The following is a 20,422-nucleotide window of genomic DNA, read 5'->3' on the forward strand; positions in this document are numbered from 1 at the left end:
TTTGTGAGGGTTAGTTTGGTTAAAACTAAATCTAATCGACAAATGCACTTAACTGGGCACATATAAGTTGCAGCGCGCTGCAATATGCTGAAAGCAAACGGATGAGTGAGGGTGCTACTGTGAAAACCTCCACATTGTGGAGCACCCCCTCTCCACCCAGGACACGTTGGTACCATGTGTGACATGGAACCCTATGACACACAGACCAAGTGAGATCACCACTGTCAAATCTGAATGTTAAATATCAGTAAAAGTTGGTGGTGGTTTTTTTTTTTTTGACAAAAAATAAATATAAATGGAAGTTCTAATATTTTCTTTCTGTAACCCAATCAAATCGTCTTCCAAACTCCCTGGGGTGCCTGCACCCCACTTTGGAGCCCACTCCAAAGGACCTTCAGCATTGATTTGTCTGGTCTTGAGCTGCAGGGCTCCCTCTTCTCCAGGGTCTTGCAACAAAAGACCTGTGTGTTCTCAGGGAGTCAGCTCGCCCCTTTGCTCTCTTCACATCATGTTCTAAGAAAAATATGGCCAGTTATTTGGTTATGGGGCTGCCAAAGCAAATATTTAGCTGTTCTGAAATCTCCCTTATCCTCCAGCAAAAGCAGCCACAGAAGAAGTATTTCTTGCTTCATTTCCTTAGAGAGAAATCAACCCCTATTAATACCCCACAGGCATATTAAGATGGGCTCCTTTAACTACATACAAATAAGGCATGCTGGTTTAGTTGATTTTAATGACCCTAGTGGAATTAGATGAGGTTAAAGAAAAAAAAAAACCCTCTGAGATGAAGGCACCAAAGGCCCTTGGAAAATTACCCCTCGGTGCACGGTCAGCTTTTTTTCACAGCCCACACTGGCTTTCAAAAAAATATTAGAGAGTGAACAGCAAGAAAAGAAACTGCATATCACCTACAAAGCCCCATAGGTAAGCAGCAGTAAAAATGCTTCCTCAACCTTCTCCTGCCCAGCTAGGCATCAACAATACGCAAATGTGTGATCTCTTCCCATGCATCAGCTGCAATATGTTATTGGCTCAGCTACCAAAAAATCAAGAAGGTCCTGGCCCCATCAAGACACCATCACAAACTCTCCTAGAAAACAGAAGGACGGCAGGTCCTATTGCAGGACCTGGACCAACAAGTCATTCCCGCCTCCATCCAGAAATCCCACAATTACTTGCATCCCAACATCCTGCCCTTCCCGCAGATGTCAGGGAGGCTCAAGTGCCCCATAAGAACTGGATCTGTGATCTAGAGACTTCCTTGAGTTGCGTAAAGGAAACGCCACTCACTCACCCATCCTGACCAGGCAGTCAGGACACTCACCTCTGCCGTGACCCCACAGTAGTTTCCAGGCAAGCACACAGAGAAGCTGGGAGCAAACAAGGCCAAACACACTTGCTGATGATCAAATTACCTGTGGGCTTTAATTCTTGTCTCAGTATGCCACCAAAGCCAGCCTATTTCAGGACACAATTGTTAAAAATAACAGACAGATCAATATAGAGCGGATAAAATGTAAGCACAACCATTCAGATGGATAAAATGTAAACACATTTACAAAATGTAAATACATTTACCAAAAAAATGGATAAAATGTAGGTAAAATGTAAACACAATCATCCGATAATAATTAAAAAAAAAAAAAACCAAAACCAAACCCAAAAACAAATTCCAAGACAGAACATTGGCAAACAAAGCACAGCAAAACAGGAAACGCCAGGAAAAACTGAGCTCAAATCACTAGGTTGGTCGAGGGATCTTCCATTCCCACAGCTGGGCTCCTTCAAGCCATTTCCATTTATTACCATCTCCCTGCAGCGTAAAGAGAAACAAGGGGAAAAGGCGTGAAGACCAAGCCTGTGCACCACAGTGGTTCCTCAGAGCAGTGGGCAGGCAATTGCAGAAAAGCTGCCTCCTACAGCACCCCGCCCCCCGCCGTGTCCTCAGCAGCCAGCACTTACGTTCACATGTAGGATACTTAATCACTCCATCCAGACACTCTGGGCTAAACTCCTCAGGGTGTGAAACTGGTCGGTACCACCATCCGCATTCAAAGAAAATATAATCCCCGGAGTAATAGGTGGAAGTGCTCGACCACCTTGATGACCGTAGTTGAATGTTGTTGCTTTTCATAGTCCTCTCATCCAGTGTGCAGTTCTCTGGAAGAAGTACTTTCATTATTTGCCTGTAGACCTCACGCTGAACAACTGATGCTCTGAAACTGTTGGTACCAGCAGAGAGCCCCCGAGCGCCCTTTCCCCAGCAGCCTTTTCGGCTCAGGTACGCCTGTCATCGGCTTCTTGGGGGCACTGCCCCTCACCACCTGCAGCTTACAGCATGCTCCCGCACCCTGGCACCCTGCTACTACCTCCCCAGGCAAGCTAAAGGCTGTCCCTTGGCTTCAGCACTAACAATGCAACACCACTGCAGCTAAGCTGTGGCTGGAGCGGAGAAGACTTACTTCCTGGCTTGCACCATGGATATTCTAATGTCCCCTGCGTACATTGTACTCTGAAGGGGGAAGAAGCTGGATCCTTCACATATCCTCTTTTACACCGAAATTCAATAAAGTCACCCGATCTGGAATACAGCTTGCTTCCTACGATCCATTTCAGCTCAATATTGTTTCTGCCCATGTCTTCTTCAGCTGCTGTACAGGCCGCTTGAAAAAGGCAAGAGAAGAGTGTCATCACTTCATACAGACACACCACAGGTAACTTTATTTTTCCCCAGAGCCTACAGAAGTTCTTTGCATCACAAAACGCTTCCAGCTATTTGCTCTGTCCCTCTGTTACTTGTGACAGGACAGACACAAGCTTCACATCCAAGCTAAAGGGGAAAAAGGCCATGACTGAGACCCCATGCAGTGTTTGGAGAAGCCTTTTCACTCTGACAGTCACACAGAGCAAGACCAAAGCATGGGTGGGGGAAGTCACCAGGCACCAATGAACTTCCTCGTGTCTTCTTGAGATCCCTCCTTCACCTCTGCCCAGCACTTCGCTAAATTTGGCCACGCAGCACATGCTTCAACCTACCTAGGCAAACGGGGGGGCTTGTCCACTGCCCGTTAGTACAGCTGATATACTGAGATCCCTCCAGGACATAGAGACTTGGGCATTTGTACTCCAGAGTTGTACCTTGTGAATATTCTTTCATGGGGAAGGAAAGAAGGTCTCCATTTTCAATAACTGGAGGTGGGCCACATTTCCCACCTTTCCCTGGAAGAAAATTCCCAATCAGAGGGAAAACCGTGAGAGTTTAATTGCAACGGAGGCCTGGCCACAAATACTACCAGACAGTATGTTGGCACTACTCTGAGAAGAAAGCAGAGAGAAAATGCCATTGAGTCAGGCAGCTTCACCACAGCCTCACTGACAGGCAACTGTATGAAGAGAGAGAGAGAGAGCGAGAGAGCGATACCTTTGCACTGTGGCAGCTCTGTCCAGGTCCCATTCTGACACACTATGGTGGAAGCCCCAGTCATCTGAAAACCTTGCCAGCACTGATAGTGAGCGCTCTCCCCAGGCAAATACCTCGACTTTTTAACACCTTGAACATTACCACCAGCAATTTCTGGAGGAGGTTCACATGTCACATCTGAAAAGAGACACTGCTGCAGTCACATTTGCGGTACATGAAGAAAATGGAAGTAAAAAAGGTAAAGCCTTGAGAGTATTTAGGTAAACAAACAGTCCTCTCTATGCTAACAGGCAAGAGGAAAGCACAGATTCCTACCTCTGCAAGTCGGCGCTCGTGACCATTCTCCATTTGTACAAGTGACAAAATCTCCACCCACCATTTGAAAATTTCTTTCACATTCATACTGCACGCTGGCACCGGGCAGATACCTGTCCTGTTGAGTGCTTGTAATAAAAGCATTGGGAATTTCAGGTGCAGCTCCACAGCTAATGTCTGAAGAGAGAGGTGCATTTAAGAACAGTTGTGCAGCAATACGACAATCACAGTATATTGAAGTAGAACCTATACCTTCACAGAAGGGCGGTGCTGTCCAATTTCCTTCTCTGCAAATAATTTCAGGGGAACCAACACTCAGGAAACCTACATCACACTGGTAGCGAATTGTTTCACCAGGCTCGTACATTTTCTTGTTTCTGCCTTCAATTTGAGCGTTGGCAACTTTTGGAACGCTTCCACATGGCATTTCTGAAAAGATACAGAAAGTTGATGCTTGTGCTAATGTGATATACATACATTCTCTTGACACTGTGTCACTCCTGTTTCTTGTTCTTCTGGAGTTACAAAGCCAATATGACAACTATAGGACACCACCTCCTGTAAATTAAATGTTCTTCTTGTCAAGGTGAAATAACCATTGTCAAAATTGATAGTCTGGCATTTTTCTGAAAGAGACAGACAGAATTTCTTCTAAGTAAAACGCTGCTAAACTACATGCTTATAATACACAGAAGAAGGAGGACAAATGAAACAGCAGTAGGATTTAAAACATTTTTAAGAGCACATGAATTTTTGCTTCTGCATTGAGCTCTGTTCCTGGGGAACAACTGGAAAGTGAAAAGCCAAAGTTCACAGGGACCAACTAGTGCAGCACAAACAGGGATGGACAGGGGTTTGATTTGCAGCAATCCTGTAAGCTTCCAAAACCGTATGTCCGCATCTGGTCTTTGCTAGAAATGAAATTCGTGGTGGGCATGCACTGCACTGTGCATGCATAAAGAGGACCTTTGGTCCATATTGCAAGGGGAGCACACCAGAGATCACCATGGTGTGCGTGTACCACCTCAGTTCTACCAAAGAGAATCCATTCAGAGTGCACCTACTGCAGGACTAAAGTAAATAGAACAAGATTTCACTACTGAAGACAAAAGAACTATGACTCCCATTCCAGAGCTTATATTCTAGGAGATCTGCATGAGCCATGTGTGGACATTTCACAGGGCTACATTCTGCACGTTTGTATAGCAACTGACCTCAGCAGCATACAGTGACATGCGAGCTGCAGGAACCAGTTGAGAGAATCATGGCATTGTGTTTCAGTTGTAGAGCACCTAGACTTAGAGTTACTAAGCAGTGGTGACAGATTAATGTAGGTGATGTGATGATGATTTACTAGTTCTAGCGAGAAACCCCAGCAAAATACAAGAACGCTCACTTTTACGTATACATCTTGGAGGAGGTGACCAGCCATCCTTTGTGCATGTGACTTCCCCATCTTCATGTTCAGTACGATAGTCAGCGTAGCAGGCATATTTAACTCTTTCACCTTCCGTGTAAACACTCTTCTGGCTAGGTGCGAAATAACCATTTTGCAGCTGTCTAACATGACAATTTTCTAAAGAAAGAAGGTAAGTGCATTTAAGCATAGTAACTTGTACAGCAAGAACTGAGGTAAATTAATTCTTAGGAAGACAGTTACTAAAAAAGGACCTCCTAGCACCTTTCTGTATCCTTCTATCCCAAGAAGACATTCGTGTTCAAACCTGACTGAAAGCATGGTTTTTTTCACTGCCCTAAGATTAATGAATCACATGAACAGGAGTGCAAGTCACTATGCAGAGGGCTAAGAAGTGGTCTAGTAAACAATATTGCTTACCTAGTGTTCATAAGCAAGGTTGGTTAACTTCAGTGCCTCTAGCGTCATGTACAGCAGCTCTGGTTTGGTCTGCTGTGTCTCTAAACTGTTGATGTCTGCCCTGAGTGATTTTCAGCATTTGCTTCCAGGAGATTGTATCATCTCTGTGCAAACGTATCAGCCTCTCGAACCAGGTGTAGAGATTTTAGCAACAGCTAAGCACACTGGCTCTACAGCACCCTGTGCCGCCAAGAGCCCCGAACAAGGAAGATGGCTGAAGGAATGCCATAGCTGTGTTACTTGAGTAACTGATCCTTTCCTCCAGGCTGGACTCCACTCATTTCCTGCACTGAGCACCACTCCACTGAGGGCAACGGGGAAAGATCAACCTTTCGTAATCCGCTTCCAAGCCCTACCAGTAGGTAAGTACTTCACTGTGACTGAAGATGTGTGTTAGGAGAGGAGGCCTCAGCTCACTGCTTTACATCAATTTTCCACAGTTCAAACATTAAGTCAGTGTATCTGGATCTCTTGCTGATGCCATGCTCACTTTTTGCAAGAGTGTGCCACCTTCTCAGCTCCAAATGTTATCCAAAGGGACCAGGCAATGGATCTCAGAGGAACCTCTAGACAAAGTGCCCAAGCCATGGAAGGAAGAGTATGTTTACGTAGAGTAGAAACTCTTTGTTTGCTTGTGCAGCTGTGTGTGCAGATGAAAGTAGGTGCGTGCACATGACCCAGAAATCAGAGAAGAGAAACATTTCCTGTGTATTTCTTAATCTCATGGATAGTTTCAGGAGTAAAGAATCTACAAAATCCAAAAGCACTGTTTCAGCCTTACTCACTTCAGAGTGTCACTTCCCAACTGACAGTTTGAGCTCTGCAGATAGGCTGATAGTCTGGGTGCAGTTCCAGGGGTCAACTAAAGCAGTTCTACTTTAGCAAACTGTTCTTTCCTCTGTATGTGCTCCATTGGCACAATTTCTGCTGCGCAGACTTTTGATAATTATAACAGAATTCAGCACATAGTGGAAACGTACTTACTGAGGCATTTTGGCTCTGGAGACCAGCCCCTTTCAGAACAGACCATTCGAACCCAGTATTCTCCACTCGGGGTTGAATAACCATTATTGCAGTGGTAATCAGCATGCTGCCCAAACCTCATTGGAAAGTAATAGTTTTTGTAGTACTCCAGTCGTTCACTTAACTTGCCATTTTCTATAGCTGGGTAGTCACACGGTTTCTCTTGAAATAGAATTTAACAGTAATAATATCAACACATGCATGGCAAAAAGCTCAGGACACAATTAATTCAGACTCAGCTTCATCACCTGAGTGTTTTCTGAAACTGCCAGAATCAGGACAGCACACCCTGGCAGATCCTCAGGAGTCCAGGAACAATTGCACTCTGCTTCTGGTGTGTTTGTCATTGCCTACACCTATGTTGGTTCCCTCCGTTTCCATTGCAACCAACGGAAATCCAGTCAATATTCTCAGTGGATTCCAAAGCCTGATTCACGAGACCAAATCTAAGTACTGATTCCACAGTGAAAATACACTGTTTTTGTAGAGCGTCTTGACTAAATGTACTATGCTGACCATGTTGGGAGCCCAGACAGCTAGCTCAGATATAGACACTGGACTACGGACACTTAAAATTGAGGTTACTCCTGTCACCATTTTCATTGGTAGCATTTGGGATTCTGCACAAAAGCTCTTCCTAGCTCTTCTCATTTTTATTTTAAAACTATAGCATTTTTCTTCTGTTCTCTCAGTTCCTCAAAAGAACTGACCCTTTTCAGGGACAAGTCAGTGATAGAAGGAAGAGATTCCCAGAAGCTTTCATTTAAATTTACCCAGGGTGTCCTACTCGGCCATGGCAGGTAGGCTCGTCCTGAGGTGCTCTGACCCAGAGCCTACATACTGGGGCAGGGGAGATCACCCACTGGACAGACCATTGAATAAGAAGTGAAGTGGTCGCAGAATGATACCTGAATATTAGAACCCACACATACACAGAGGAAAGATTAAACCAGATACGAACAGTGAATTTTTTTGGAATAGTTCAAATCATCCCAAGATTCATTTACAAGACTGATTTCATCAGGGTTTCTCTCACGTTCTGTCTTCTAAGTTTTCCTTTTATTTTTCAGTGACCAAAGATCAAAGAGTGCTAGATTATGAATTAATTGCTAATTTATGTATTGATTTATTTGTTAATACTGTGCCTACTGGGCAAAACTACCATTGCGGTTATGGGAAGTTTAAGCCAAGAAAGAACTTGTAAACAAACAAGAATATCTTGTTTTGTTATTTGACAGGTTATAATAAGTAGAATAAAACTGTGATTGGTCATAATATACCAACATACAACTGAAAGTAAAAATCTAAAGCTGTGGTAACTATGATGAAAGATAGCTTCCAACCATTACCTATGTTTTGTTTTGGTTTGGGTACTTTAACACTCACTATGTCCTCTTATTTTGACTGGCATGCTAATCCTCAGGTGGACCACAAACCTTCCTGATGGAGCTGACTATAGCACTTTTTAACACATACTTTCACAAATACAAATTAAGCTTTACGTCATGAAGAAACACAATGAATGAGCAACTCTCATTTCTCATGCTGCTTAGGTTTTTCTCTTGACCTCTTTTTCACTGAGATATTTCCAGCAACTCTACATGTTCTGTCTTCATTCATGAGAGCTACTTACGGACACAACTTGGATCAGGTACCCAGCCATTCTTGGTGCATTCAGCTGTGCTTCTGCCAGTCAAAATTTTAAAATGATATCCAGGATTACACTGTATTGTGATTGTATCACCTACTATGTAGTTGGCTTCTTGAGGTCTAAAGCTCCCATTGGGAATTCTTGGAGGAGAGCATACAATTTCCAAATAAAAAGAGAAAAATTGGATGCTAATTTGAAGAATATGTTTATATTTATTGCATAAGCTCTTATTTTCATACTATATTGACCATAACTGCATTAAATTGTTAAAAATATGTTTCTTAGGACAAAGAAAAGGTTGCATTTCTCTCCAGCTCTTAGAAATGTACGGTTCCATAAGAGGAGAGTGACAGCTGTTACTGATGTTATGCTAATTAGAAGATTAAAACTTAATTGCAAAGAGAATAGGTGGAGCAAGAACTAGAGGTGATCAAACTGAATTTGACTGATCTCTTCCAGTAGGTCATTCCGCAGCTGGAGCTCAAAATGACCTATGCTGGGCTCACACATAGCTCTCCTGGGCTGGTTTACAGACACTGTCCCAAAGGAGGGCAGAGGTTCACTGGCAGGTCCTAAATGGAAAAATAACTATACTTAACTAGGAACTGATCATTCAAAGGCTGTGTGATTAAGATGGGGGTCTTGCACTGACACTGGAAGTATTTCAACAACTGAGAGAGGATGAGAATGCTATTCTAAAAAGCTCACGATATCTTTATGCTTGGAGAAGCCAGGCAAACATATTATTTATAAACCCGAGCTTGTCTTTTGAGATGTTTTTGTATTCTGCTGCTTATTTAGAAAGTATTACTAACACACCCGGGGCTGGGAGAGGATGACTATAAGGTAACTGCAGGTTGATTTTGCTGTGGAGTGAAGGTGGGTGAATCAGCGGTATGCATATACTGCTGAATCACCTAGGTTCAGTGGTCGGCAAGATCCAGAACCATAATTTGAACATGCCCCAAGTATCAAAGCCCAGTATATCAGTGTCTGGAAGAATGTTTTGTTTGGCACTTCTCACAAGCAATATGTTGCTAAACCATAGGTAATGCATATTAATTAGCATCATTACTAATCTTGAAGCAGAAAGGTCAAGAACTGAGTGGGCACTGACTACTCTTTATTTCTAAAGGAGTCTTTCTGGAAGCAGTCCCAGGAAGGTGGGTGGTACATAACATCCTACAACGTTGCCCTGTTGCCAACATTTTTTTCCAGTTTCAAGTGTTTGGCAATTTCTTGAAGACAATTCAAGGCACTAATGATTTCCCCCAAATTTACATCAAACTATTTCAGCTGGGACATACCATGCATATTTGTGTTTGTGGGATTGGGAGGTTTAATTATAGTCTTTAAGTGCCAGAGTTGAATGAAACTAAAGTAAAATCCATGACCCAGAGGGCTGATGTCAAACAGGACTAGCCTCAGAAATTATGGATTTGTCATCTTAACCACTCAGAAGGCATTTGAGACTTAGAAAGCAAGAGGGAGTTTCAGCATTGTAAATATATTCATTTGTAGAGATTCTCAGACAATTTCTGATGGGAAATTTGAACACCATGGACAACGCAATTGTGCAATTACAGTTCGGATGACATTAAACAAATTGCTGTCTTCATCCTAGACTAAGGGTCATGGACAGTGGCATGATTGATGCATACCATGTTACTTTGGTCTCTGTTTATACATTACTTCATGTCCATGGTTCTTAGGGTTAGTGAACTTAAAATCTAGGTTGGACACAATTCTTGACATAATGGCTGTGTAGAAAGTACCGCTGTTTTCAGCTTTATGTATAATCCAGCACTACAGTTCCATTGCAATTTTCAGCTTAGACACTTATGGCTATCAATGGACTACTTACCTTTCTGAAATTGGACTACTTCACGTTTGCTTGAACTCCTTTGGAAACGGCCATGTGAACCTAAGATTGTTCTTCCTACAACACTATCACAGTATTTCAGAAGAACTCTTGAAAGGCAGCTTACAAACTTAAGTCAGGCTTGTAATTTGAAAGATTCTTTGAAATATACTTTTGTAATTTCTAGTCATTTCTGAAAGGTTGCATAGTACATTAACAATTTCTTACTGAAGTTCTATCAGTGAAATAGGGATTATTTTTTGAATTGTTCCTCTTTGGTTGGAACTGGTTGATCAGAACTAGTAGTCTGGAAATTTCAAGAATGGATATAATGACTAGCAACCAGATGCTCAGTCTGCTCAAATTACACAGTCTTTCTATAAAATTACACAGTCTTTCTATAAAATACAGAAAACACAGATAAACAATAATGCAAGACAATTAATATTGCAATGACATATGCAGTCTAAAACAGACCAATATTGATATTGATATCAATTGGATTGATTCAGGCTTTCAAACAAGGTGAGTGAAATTCTGAATAATTACAAACACAAAGGGTCTTGTAAGACTCACCAAAATTAAGATATATTAGAATGATACCAGCTTTCGTTTGCTGCATTCACAAGAACATCAGCTGTAGGATGAAATTTCCTAACGTGAACTGGGCAAAACCAATGCAGGACACATTTCTTTGACTCACTACTTAGCCCAGAAGATGTAAGCACGAGCACCCTTTGCTGCATAAACATACTGATGCCTGCTCTAAAATCCAGTGACAACAGTGTCAAAATTAGCTATGCCATAGCTCCTCATTCAGCAATTGTTATCAGAACAGTATGACAAACTGCCAGGAGGCAATATAGGCATTGAACTCGCTGAAGAAAGGACATTTAAGAACAGTGTCAATGGAAAAGAAAGAAGAAATGGGGGTCGAGGAAAGAACAAGCAGAACTGCAATTAAAAAACCCCAAACAAACCAGTAATAGAAAACTTTTAAAAGGAGTTGTGCTGAGTATGACATTAAGTTATTAAAAAAAAAACAACCCCAAACTCCAAGCAATACTTATGTTTGGATTTCTTACAAAATTATCTTGCTAGTCTCAAGAATTCTCTCCATGGCATTACAAGGCAATCTAACCCGATGAATCGAGTTTTAAAGACTGAATCATCACCTATGAATCTCATTATAATTGGGCAGAACTCTCCCACACGTTGGCACTGCTGCATTCACCCTACATATATTAGAACCAAAATAACAAACTATTGCTCCTTCACTCAATAACATCACTAGAATTTACCACATTCACTAGAATTTTCTGCAAATTTAATATTTTTACTGAATAGAAAGCGCCGACATATTTTTTTTAATAATTCCCTTCCTCACGCAGCCACTGTACCACATCTAAATAAAACAATAAAAAAACCCCACCTGAAGGTAACTGAGATTTTTAACTAATTAAAAGACAGACAGAAACGGTTGCTACCTACATACCTTTTGTTTGACTTTCCAAAGGGTATCATTGTAATTTCAACTGCTTTGCCTAAGGACAAAACTCTAGTGAAGACAGAGGTAGTTGCAACAAATATTTTGGAGTTAAATATACATTAGCAGATACAAAATGAAATGCAAAAGAAGGGACACCTTTGCAAATAATGGAGGTGTACCTTCATATACAGTCCACAGCTTCCTGAACTTGCAGTTCAAGTGGTACGTAAACCCTATAAAGCCAGGAATTTTAAGCAGTACTGAAAAGAGGGATAGGAAACACGGAACCATCCCAGACTAACTTCTGCGGGTGCCATTTAACTCCCACTCTTTTGCTTTGTGGTAAGGTAAGCCAAGCCAAAGCACTTCAATCACCAGGACACTTCAATATATAAAATGTTTTAATAGTACAAAGTTCAATTTGTGTAAGTGCCTCAAAACCGCTCAAATACATTTCAAAAGAAACTTTTTCTGACTAAAAGTCTGAACTTTCCAATGTTACGGCTTTGAAGCTTAAATATGAATCTGTAGCCCTGAGCTACAGCAACAGTTGAATCACAATCACCAGCCATCTCACAACAAAATTATATTTAAAAAGCAGCGCTTACTCTTGGCAAAGATAGGAAAGACATTGCACTTAAGTTACCTAGACGGCACGTTCTAGATTCAATGTACATTTATTAACAATAGAATTCAGTGTATTTACCTTCTGCAAAGAGTTTGCCCGAATACAGCGCAACTAGGAAGAAAAAACAGCTTTTAAATCTCATCTTCATTACTGTCTCCCATCAACAGTTTCCACCACCTGTGAAAATTCCCTAAGTATGACACTTGTAAATAATTAACTGGATTTTCAAAGGTATTCACAAATGCCTTCGTGTCCATGGTATTTTGTAACAAGTTATTTCACCAAAAACACTATTTATTTTAGCGCTCCAAATACCCTAACAGTAGACTTGCAGAATTCCATGTGGCATACTTTACATCAGTAAAGAGGACAGGATTTGTCATTTTACAGTGAAACCAGGTAACGAGCTTATGGAACAATTTAAACTAATTGAACACTGTTCCCCTCAGAACCTCCTGAGTTCCAAGTTTAAAGGGCATTCTGTTACCAGATTATTTACCTTGGCTGAAATAAGAGGAAATAGAAAATTCCTCCCTCCTCCAGCCTACCCCCATCCAACCAGTCAGCTGCATTCTATATCTCATCCATTCTGGAAGCTCTTACATTAAGAGCACAGTCACTACAATTATCTGTCTGTTGGGTTTTACCGTACACAGCTAGCCCCTTTTGAGTCTGTTTTTAAACAAAGGAACAAAAAATTTAGAACCTCATTTACCATGCATTATCACCTGACTAATGGCTACCAGTTGATTTATCACCATGTTCCACCCTTGGGACGTATAATCTTTAAATTGAGGGTGGGAGGATATAACTTTAGAGTTTTCATTTTCTTGGCCTTTCTCTAAGAAAATACAATTCCAAGGCTCAAGAGAAGAGAATTTAAGGGAGATGTTGTGAAGAACACTATCTATTCAGCTGGATGAGAGGCATGTTTGCATGTACTGCTCACTCGACAGGAAGAAAGCACTCACAAATCACCTCCCTCAAAATATCTGGTCAGAATTTCTAAATTCATCCTTACAACATCCTGTTGTTCCATCATAATCTAGTAGTGGTTAAAAAAAAAAAAAGGAATTATAAAGACAAATTCTTCCTACAGTCACAAATGATGCCTCAAAACCTTACTAGAAAGTAAACTCAAGCTCCCCAAAAACAGTATCCAGTTTTGAAATCCACAGGCTATGCCTTCCTACCTATACCTCTCCAGGTCAGACAAGCCAACATAACTGTCCCACACAAACAACTCTTTGTAATAGAATTCCACAGTATTTGATCAGTGAGGAATACCATGCTATTTGTAAGATTTGCAGTTGCATAATAACAACACATTACTGCACCAGTGAAATTTCCAGGGCTTAAGATTTTATTATACAATTGCTTTTAGTAGTAGTACAAAATAGGATTTCAAAAGCTGTATACAATACAAAAAAAGTTACAGAAATGTTAACTGTAATTTGAAAAAAACATTTTCAAGGGTAGCTTGACACTTACTTGCTTTCTTTCAAAATCTTTTAGCTGTCTACTACATACACGCTATACAAATACATTTTCATATACATCATTTACATTTCAGTAGCAGGCAATACCCAGCGTATCCATCACCATGAGAATTGCTTGCAGAGGATCCACAATTTCTTGCATGTTATCCTTCCTCAAAACCCAGTCTGGTTTAATTCTGTGAAAATATTAGTGGCTTGTCATTAAAATATTATATTGCCACAGCAAAACCAGCAGACTAATTTTTAAGGTCTTACCTTGAAACTGTTTTTATTCTTAGAGGAGTTACTGGAACAAAGGAAGTTCCACTTAAGAGAGTGTTTGTTTTCTGCTTCACAAGTGTTCTCTCTGCATCCATTTTGTGTTTACGAGCTGTGAGTTTATATAGGCTTTGAATGCAACTAACAGCTCTTGGTATGTTTCGGATTTCCTGAAAAGAGATGAAAATAGCACACAGTTAATACCACAAGTTTGAAAGGAACTTAACAAATCACAAGAGCTGTTTTATTCAATGAAAACTGAATGTTTATAATTTAACCTGAACTTCTACTCACAAGTACAGTGAAACCATTTTAAAGCCAACAAACCCACAACAAGTCAGTGGTCTAATGCTTTCAAATTACTCAACTGGTATGTGACTTATAGAAAAATTCAAGCTCAGATTTTACTAATTTCTCATTAAAACTAAATTTCACATGTCATTGGCATATGCCTTCAATGATTGGTACAGAGACACGAATTAGTGTTCATACCCATCTTCATAGCAATGAAAGAATAATGCAAAGGTCTGAGGTGACTGGATAATTTAAGTGCTTTTATCTGATAGATAAACAGGTAGTGAATTTATAGCATCGAACCCAGACTACCCCAATAACCTTATTAGGGTTTCTAGCAATATGCACGAACAAAGGAAATTTCTTTCAGAAACAGGCTATATCTCTGTTACGTTAGAGTATGTCAACACAAAGTCATGGACAATTATATTGCCAGTTGTTACTGACAATAAAGATCTGAAAAGCAACAGTAAACTTTCAGAAATGGAATAAAAGTTAATTAAGTGGCAACTAAACTATATCTAATGCTAAGCATTAATAGAAAGTCATCAAAACCCTGTGGAAAGCAGGGATTGCAATATCATCATCCTGCAAGGATTGCAGGATCAGAACCTCAAGGTCTTATTGAATAGCTCTCAGTGACCAGGGCATAACAAAGCACAAAATAACGAGTGTTTTCACCATGTTGGAAATGCATTTTTTTAAAATCAGAGTTTAGTCATAATTAATATTACAGCCATAATAGGTATGGTAGATAGGGAGAGAAACAAACACACACCACCAAACCACGCAGGAAAAGCATGTTTAATCAAATTATTAAACCCAAAACATGTAAGTCTTACCAAAGCTCTTTTCGAATCCTTTGAAAGGATGGCCAGCAAACAACACGTCTTTGTGAAAATGCTTCCTCCCTTCTCTGAAATTCTGTCCCCAGCTTTCCCTCTGTACATTTGCAGTAAGTCTAGTAATGTATCTATAGAATTTTCTACTTCATAAACTGCTTCAGTAGTTCTTTCATACTGTAATACAAGAAATAGACAAGACAGTTTATACAGACATATCTTTACAATACCTTTCAGATTAGAGGAAAAAGCAAAATCCATGTTCTCCCCCAGAATAAATTTGTAGCTGATCTGGCATCCAAGTGATAAAAATCACTTCTGTATGTTACACCATCGTAACAGGTTACAAAAAGCTACCCTTTGTGCTTCCCCCCGTTGTTTAGAGACGTGTAGAATTCGATTTTACGTTTAAAATAGAAGAATAAACTAGAATAAGTTTACAGAAATTTAAAAATAATTTTAGCCTAAACGTTTGGGTTTTTTCCTAAAATAAAAGTAAAAGAATTTGAGTGTAAATGCCTGTAGGATGGATACAAGATCAAAACCCATGTTTAGCAAATATTTTAATTTTCAAAGTAAAAAACCCCACTCTAACACAGTCAATCTGTAGTCAATAACTACAGTACTACTACAATACTGAAGCAGCTTTTATGAAATAATCAGTTCCGTAAGAAATCAAAAAGTGTAAATACAGTATATTTATGACATGAATTTCGCAAAGTAGCCTGTCTTCTGGAACTTATACATTTTTAACTACTACAGTTTTGCATTTCTACACAATTTTATGCATTTCTACACAGTTTCATGCAATACTTGGGATACCTTGCAATGTAATCAGTTAAAAGTAAAATTATTACTTTAAGCCCATGAAATAATTTTCTTTTGCCAAAAGGAAAATTAAATCATAATTATTACAAAGTAGATAATTGGTTTCAAAATAGCATAGTTAAAATTCAGAAACTTTTTATTCAAAACTATTAATTTTGTTGTTTCAAACTTCTTCAGAAATTTTGTGGATAAATAAAAACTACAATAAAGTAGTCTACAGCTTATAAACCTGCAAAAGAATAATACTAAAGTTACCTTCGACACATTAAGTAGAACTTGAATTGAATATCTGATCACATCCATGCATGGAACACTCCGGTTGCAACTTCGGATCAGAACAAAAATAGTAAAGATTGCTCTGCTCTGGGCCATATTTTCACAACAGAGTGGGGACAGCCTGGTAGCCACCTCTATGGTAATTAAAGGGAAAAAAAAACAAAAACAAAACTCTGAAGCTTCAGCAATTTAATTGTAAACCAGAGATTTCTCTTATTTTTAAGTAGAAGTGCCAAGTAGTAAAACCCGCAATTATTGACTTAAACAAGTATTTCTAAATTAATACTTTTAATATTCCAGACTAAAAATTAAGACGACAAAACAATCCATGGAGAACACATACTGATAGTAAATATAATTGATGTATGTAAGGCATAGTATTACTAGGACTGCTAGGAAATCAGAGCAATCATATAGGATTTCCTTTCCCTACATAACCATTTTAATATTGTTCTTAAACCAATAATCTAATTTTAGTCTGGAAAAAAACCCTCATTGTACTCTCTAACACAATGACATTTTACAATCATACAGAAAGCCTAAATATCATTATGAACTCTCCTCAGCTGAAAAATTCCACCTTCTATCATCCTGGAAATATATCAGTTATAACAAAATAAAATACTGACCAAGATGCTTTAATGCTGCAAGAATATAAGAGAGGTGTTTGTATTTTAGAAGGTATTCAATAGCAATTGCAGTTCTGTTGCACAATTTGTTTTCTTCTCTGCTCTTTTCATTAGCCTTTTCTAAACCGTGTCTTAAAGCTTTAGTTTTTGCTGTGTCATTACTCTTTCTCCAAGAATATCCTCTCCACAATGCCTACAGAAAGGGAATTTCACAAAGAGAAAAAAAAGCTGTGAACAAGAGACAATTAGAACTTCCATTACCATTCCAAATCAATTTTACACAAGTCTGACAACATATTTAATTACATTGGTTATTAATTTTTAAATAATATCATGCAGTGTTTAATCTTCCAAATACTGGATTTTCAAGACAAAAGACCAAAACAAACACACATATACACTCCACACACACCCCCACATAAGTCACCTCAACCAGTATCTGCTTAATATTACTTCATAATCTGTTTGCATTTAGCTTTGATGTCTAAACTGAAGCTCACCTGGCTTACAATTTAACTGATAAATTCACCAAAGTAAACATATTTCCTCTCCCCCTAAACCCATGAGAGAGTAATAAAAAAATAAAAATTGTAGTTTTCTTACAAGAGGTATTTACCTGAAATTTAATTATTCCAACTGCAAATTTTCTCCGCCGTCTGCACACAAGGAACCTTTGTACATTTCGCTGGATGATGGTTGCTGCATCATTTCTGTGCTTTAGCCAGCCTCGAATTACACGTTGTAATTGAATGATTCTTTGATAATCTCTTAGAAATCTCTTTTGTTGCATTTTTGCTCGGAACCATTTCTGTTTAAAATTAGGATACCACTCTATTTATTTAAGACTTTTCCCATCCTAAGCAAGCATTGGTAAAAACTAAAGAACTATTTTAACATGAGCTTTGACGGATACAGGCACTATAAACTAGCATTCCTACAACCACCATGATACAGCTCCGATTTGCCTTGGGGTAGCTGAAATGCATTCCCAGATCCCTTTCCGCAGGGCTGCTCTCCAGCCACTCCTCCCTCAATTTATACTTGAGCCTGGCCTTATTCTGTCCTAGGAGTTTTCTTTCTCTTCGCTGGCTTGTAAGAAGAACCACCACTACTCCACTTTTCTCATTTCCCAGCTCTGTTTCTTCCCCTCTACATACAGAGAAAGGAGACAGGGTACTGTATGCCAAATCTGAGTAAAAAAAGCCTCTTCCACCCATTTTCTCTTGCCTTAAGGAGAAAATATAACTTAGGGGGAGAGATAACAGATCCGTATATATGGAGGAGTAGCAGAGCAAAGTTTGCTATAACATCCTTGACTAGGAAACAGCTATTTCAGGGTTCCTGTTTCAACCTCTCCATTTACATAATGCTGACCTTCCATTATTGGGACTAAGCTAATGGTCAGTTTGGAGACCTGAAGATGGTGTTTACTATTAGGCAGTGCAATACAGACCTGATATTTGATCTTGCTTTTAGAGAAGTAAAACACAGTTATATTAAAAAAAGCTGCAACTTAGAAAGGTTCTGGTACCACTGGCAGGTTAGAAACATCCACCAAGCAAACCACTGTATCCCAGGGGATTGTTTGTGTAAGAAGATGCTCTTCGTTTCACGAGCCTTACAGGTTGTCGTGTCTGGTCTTTCCTACCTCCAGTAGGACGTAAAGAAATAGGCTAAGACAGCACTCAGATTGCTTTAGCAAGCTTGAAGGTCTCAAGGAAACAAACTTTCCCATCCATCCTCACTGTTAAAGTGCTTAAGCCTCCAGAGACTGCCGACATCCAGTCTATTGTGCTTAGTGGGGTATACACAGCATTATTTAATAAATCATAGCCTCCATAATTTGGCTTTATTTTCGCATGTGAAGGAACTACAGTGTCCTAGCGTTAAAGCTTAGCTGACAGAAAAGAAATTAGACTATGTTACACAAAATAATTCATCCTTAATTAGACTAACCTGTATTATAAGAACAGATGAGATCTGGTTTTGTGCAAGTTTTAAGATGAGGTGAATCCTATATGCCCTCTGAATCTTAATTGCAGAGATGTGATGATATGCAGCTGCTGTAAAATACAGTAGTCTCTTCTTTTGTTTCTGTTCTGTTATCTGTAGAAGGAAGACAAAACAAGGAACATCATTAGTTTTCATACTCAGAGGTAGCTGGATCATCTATGCAAAGACCATAGTATACAGCCAGATGCTGAAGAATTGCCTCACATGTGATTACCTCAGAACTAAGCTACCTTTCTTCAGTACTAGGTCTCTAATCTAAACAATAATGGAGAAGTGATTGTAAGCAGTAACATTAATATGGCAGAGAACAGTTTCATTGCAAGCTCTGTGTGCAGAAGTATCAGTTATAGGCAAGCCAAAGATCTCAGAAGCTAAAAACACACCCAACAATGAAAATCTATTTTAGTACTAAAGGATTGTGAGAAAAGAGTCAAACTGTATTTTGGTCTATTCTAACCCACCCAATTCTCAAAGCAGTCAACAAGAATTTAAGTTCAACAAGTGATCTGGTTTTCCTTTTCTTGCCAGCCAGAATTAATACTAAAACAGCTCCAGAGATAATTTACATCAAAAGTATAGTTTTAATTTGAAGTATTCCAACCTTTTTTCTGACTAAATAACCCCGTATAAATGCTTGCAGTTTAACGACAGCTCTTCTAGTTTCGTTGTATTTCAGAAGTTGAAGCCTGCCTTCCCGCCAAGCCCTCAGATGTTTTTGGATAATTACAGCAGCAGCTTTTTGTTGAGCAAGTTTCCTTCTTGCCTTGAAACCTCTGTATGTTTTTTGTATCAAACATGCAGCTTGAAGCTTCTGAAAAAGATTTAAAAGAATGCATTGATAATTAAACTTTTGTTCATTCCTGTCATGATCAATACACATTTTAGTTCTACATTTTTTTCCATCATAAGAAAAAGTACAAAAATAAAATACAAAATACAAGCAAACTCATGCAGTACTGGTTTATATAAAAATGCACTTTCACAATTTGGAAGGTCTTTTCCCTTACCTAAACAGTGTCAAAATATGGGTAATTTAACTTAATCCTTTGTAATCAATAAAGCCAGCAGAAAGTTTTACAATTTATCTTGTTATCAGTATAGACAAGGGTAATTCAACAATTGGAACTGTTCAAAACCAAGAATCAACCTTGTTGCTCAAAGCAAAAAGGAAATTTAGCATTTTGGAGATTGAACAGTTTTGAATTGAACAATCTTTGTTCTGGCTCCACTTTTTTTTTTTTCTCTATACTTCTGCATATTGATGACAAAAATCACTCAAGTACATTGAAAATGTTTGAAACAACCATGATGTAGCAGAGTGCAATTGAAAACATACCTTTCTTAAAAGTCTTCTAGCCCTGTACTGTCTATATGCCAACTGAATCTTAACTGCAGCATTCTTAGTTGCCAGAAACTGATGTTGAATCATCCGTGCAGTAAGGGTTGCTCTCCACCTTCTTTGAATGGTAAGTGCACAGAACTTCATTTTCAAAAACCTAACATGAAAATGTATCTTAGG

General features: G+C 39.2%; 2 protein-coding genes across 3 annotated transcripts in view; both read right to left on the reverse strand.

The window, feature by feature from the left end:
• The window catches only part of LOC129209388 (coagulation factor XIII B chain-like), a 28,420-nt gene extending 15,930 nt beyond the window's left edge, over nt 1–12,490 (reverse strand). The window contains exons 1-9 of the mRNA XM_054833727.1: nt 12,343–12,490; nt 6,597–6,797; nt 5,133–5,312; nt 3,989–4,165; nt 3,737–3,913; nt 3,422–3,598; nt 3,037–3,219; nt 2,463–2,663; nt 1,963–2,160 (exon numbers count right to left, since the gene is read on the reverse strand). Coding sequence (XP_054689702.1) covers nt 1,963–2,160; nt 2,463–2,663; nt 3,037–3,219; nt 3,422–3,598; nt 3,737–3,913; nt 3,989–4,165; nt 5,133–5,312; nt 6,597–6,797; nt 12,343–12,412 — 1,564 coding nt within the window. The 5' untranslated portion in view covers nt 12,413–12,490. The remainder of the gene's footprint in view (nt 1–1,962; nt 2,161–2,462; nt 2,664–3,036; nt 3,220–3,421; nt 3,599–3,736; nt 3,914–3,988; nt 4,166–5,132; nt 5,313–6,596; nt 6,798–12,342) is intronic.
• Nucleotides 12,491–13,604: 1,114 nt separating this feature from the next.
• The window catches only part of ASPM (assembly factor for spindle microtubules), a 29,255-nt gene continuing 22,437 nt past the window's right edge, over nt 13,605–20,422 (reverse strand). Inside the window, exons 21-29 of one of the 2 annotated variants that reach the window (XM_054832966.1) lie at nt 20,240–20,399; nt 19,505–19,714; nt 18,847–18,996; nt 17,507–17,698; nt 16,891–17,083; nt 16,241–16,395; nt 15,158–15,334; nt 14,019–14,191; nt 13,605–13,939 (exon numbers count right to left, since the gene is read on the reverse strand). In XM_054832966.1, coding sequence (XP_054688941.1) covers nt 13,834–13,939; nt 14,019–14,191; nt 15,158–15,334; nt 16,241–16,395; nt 16,891–17,083; nt 17,507–17,698; nt 18,847–18,996; nt 19,505–19,714; nt 20,240–20,399 — 1,516 coding nt within the window. In that variant the 3' untranslated portion in view covers nt 13,605–13,833. The remainder of the gene's footprint in view (nt 13,940–14,018; nt 14,192–15,157; nt 15,335–16,240; nt 16,396–16,890; nt 17,084–17,506; nt 17,699–18,846; nt 18,997–19,504; nt 19,715–20,239; nt 20,400–20,422) is intronic. The other variant, XM_054832967.1, reaches the window with a different exon arrangement.

Source organism: Grus americana, chromosome 8 (genome assembly GCF_028858705.1).
Source record: "Grus americana isolate bGruAme1 chromosome 8, bGruAme1.mat, whole genome shotgun sequence".
NCBI classification, from domain to species: Eukaryota; Metazoa; Chordata; class Aves; order Gruiformes; family Gruidae; genus Grus; species Grus americana.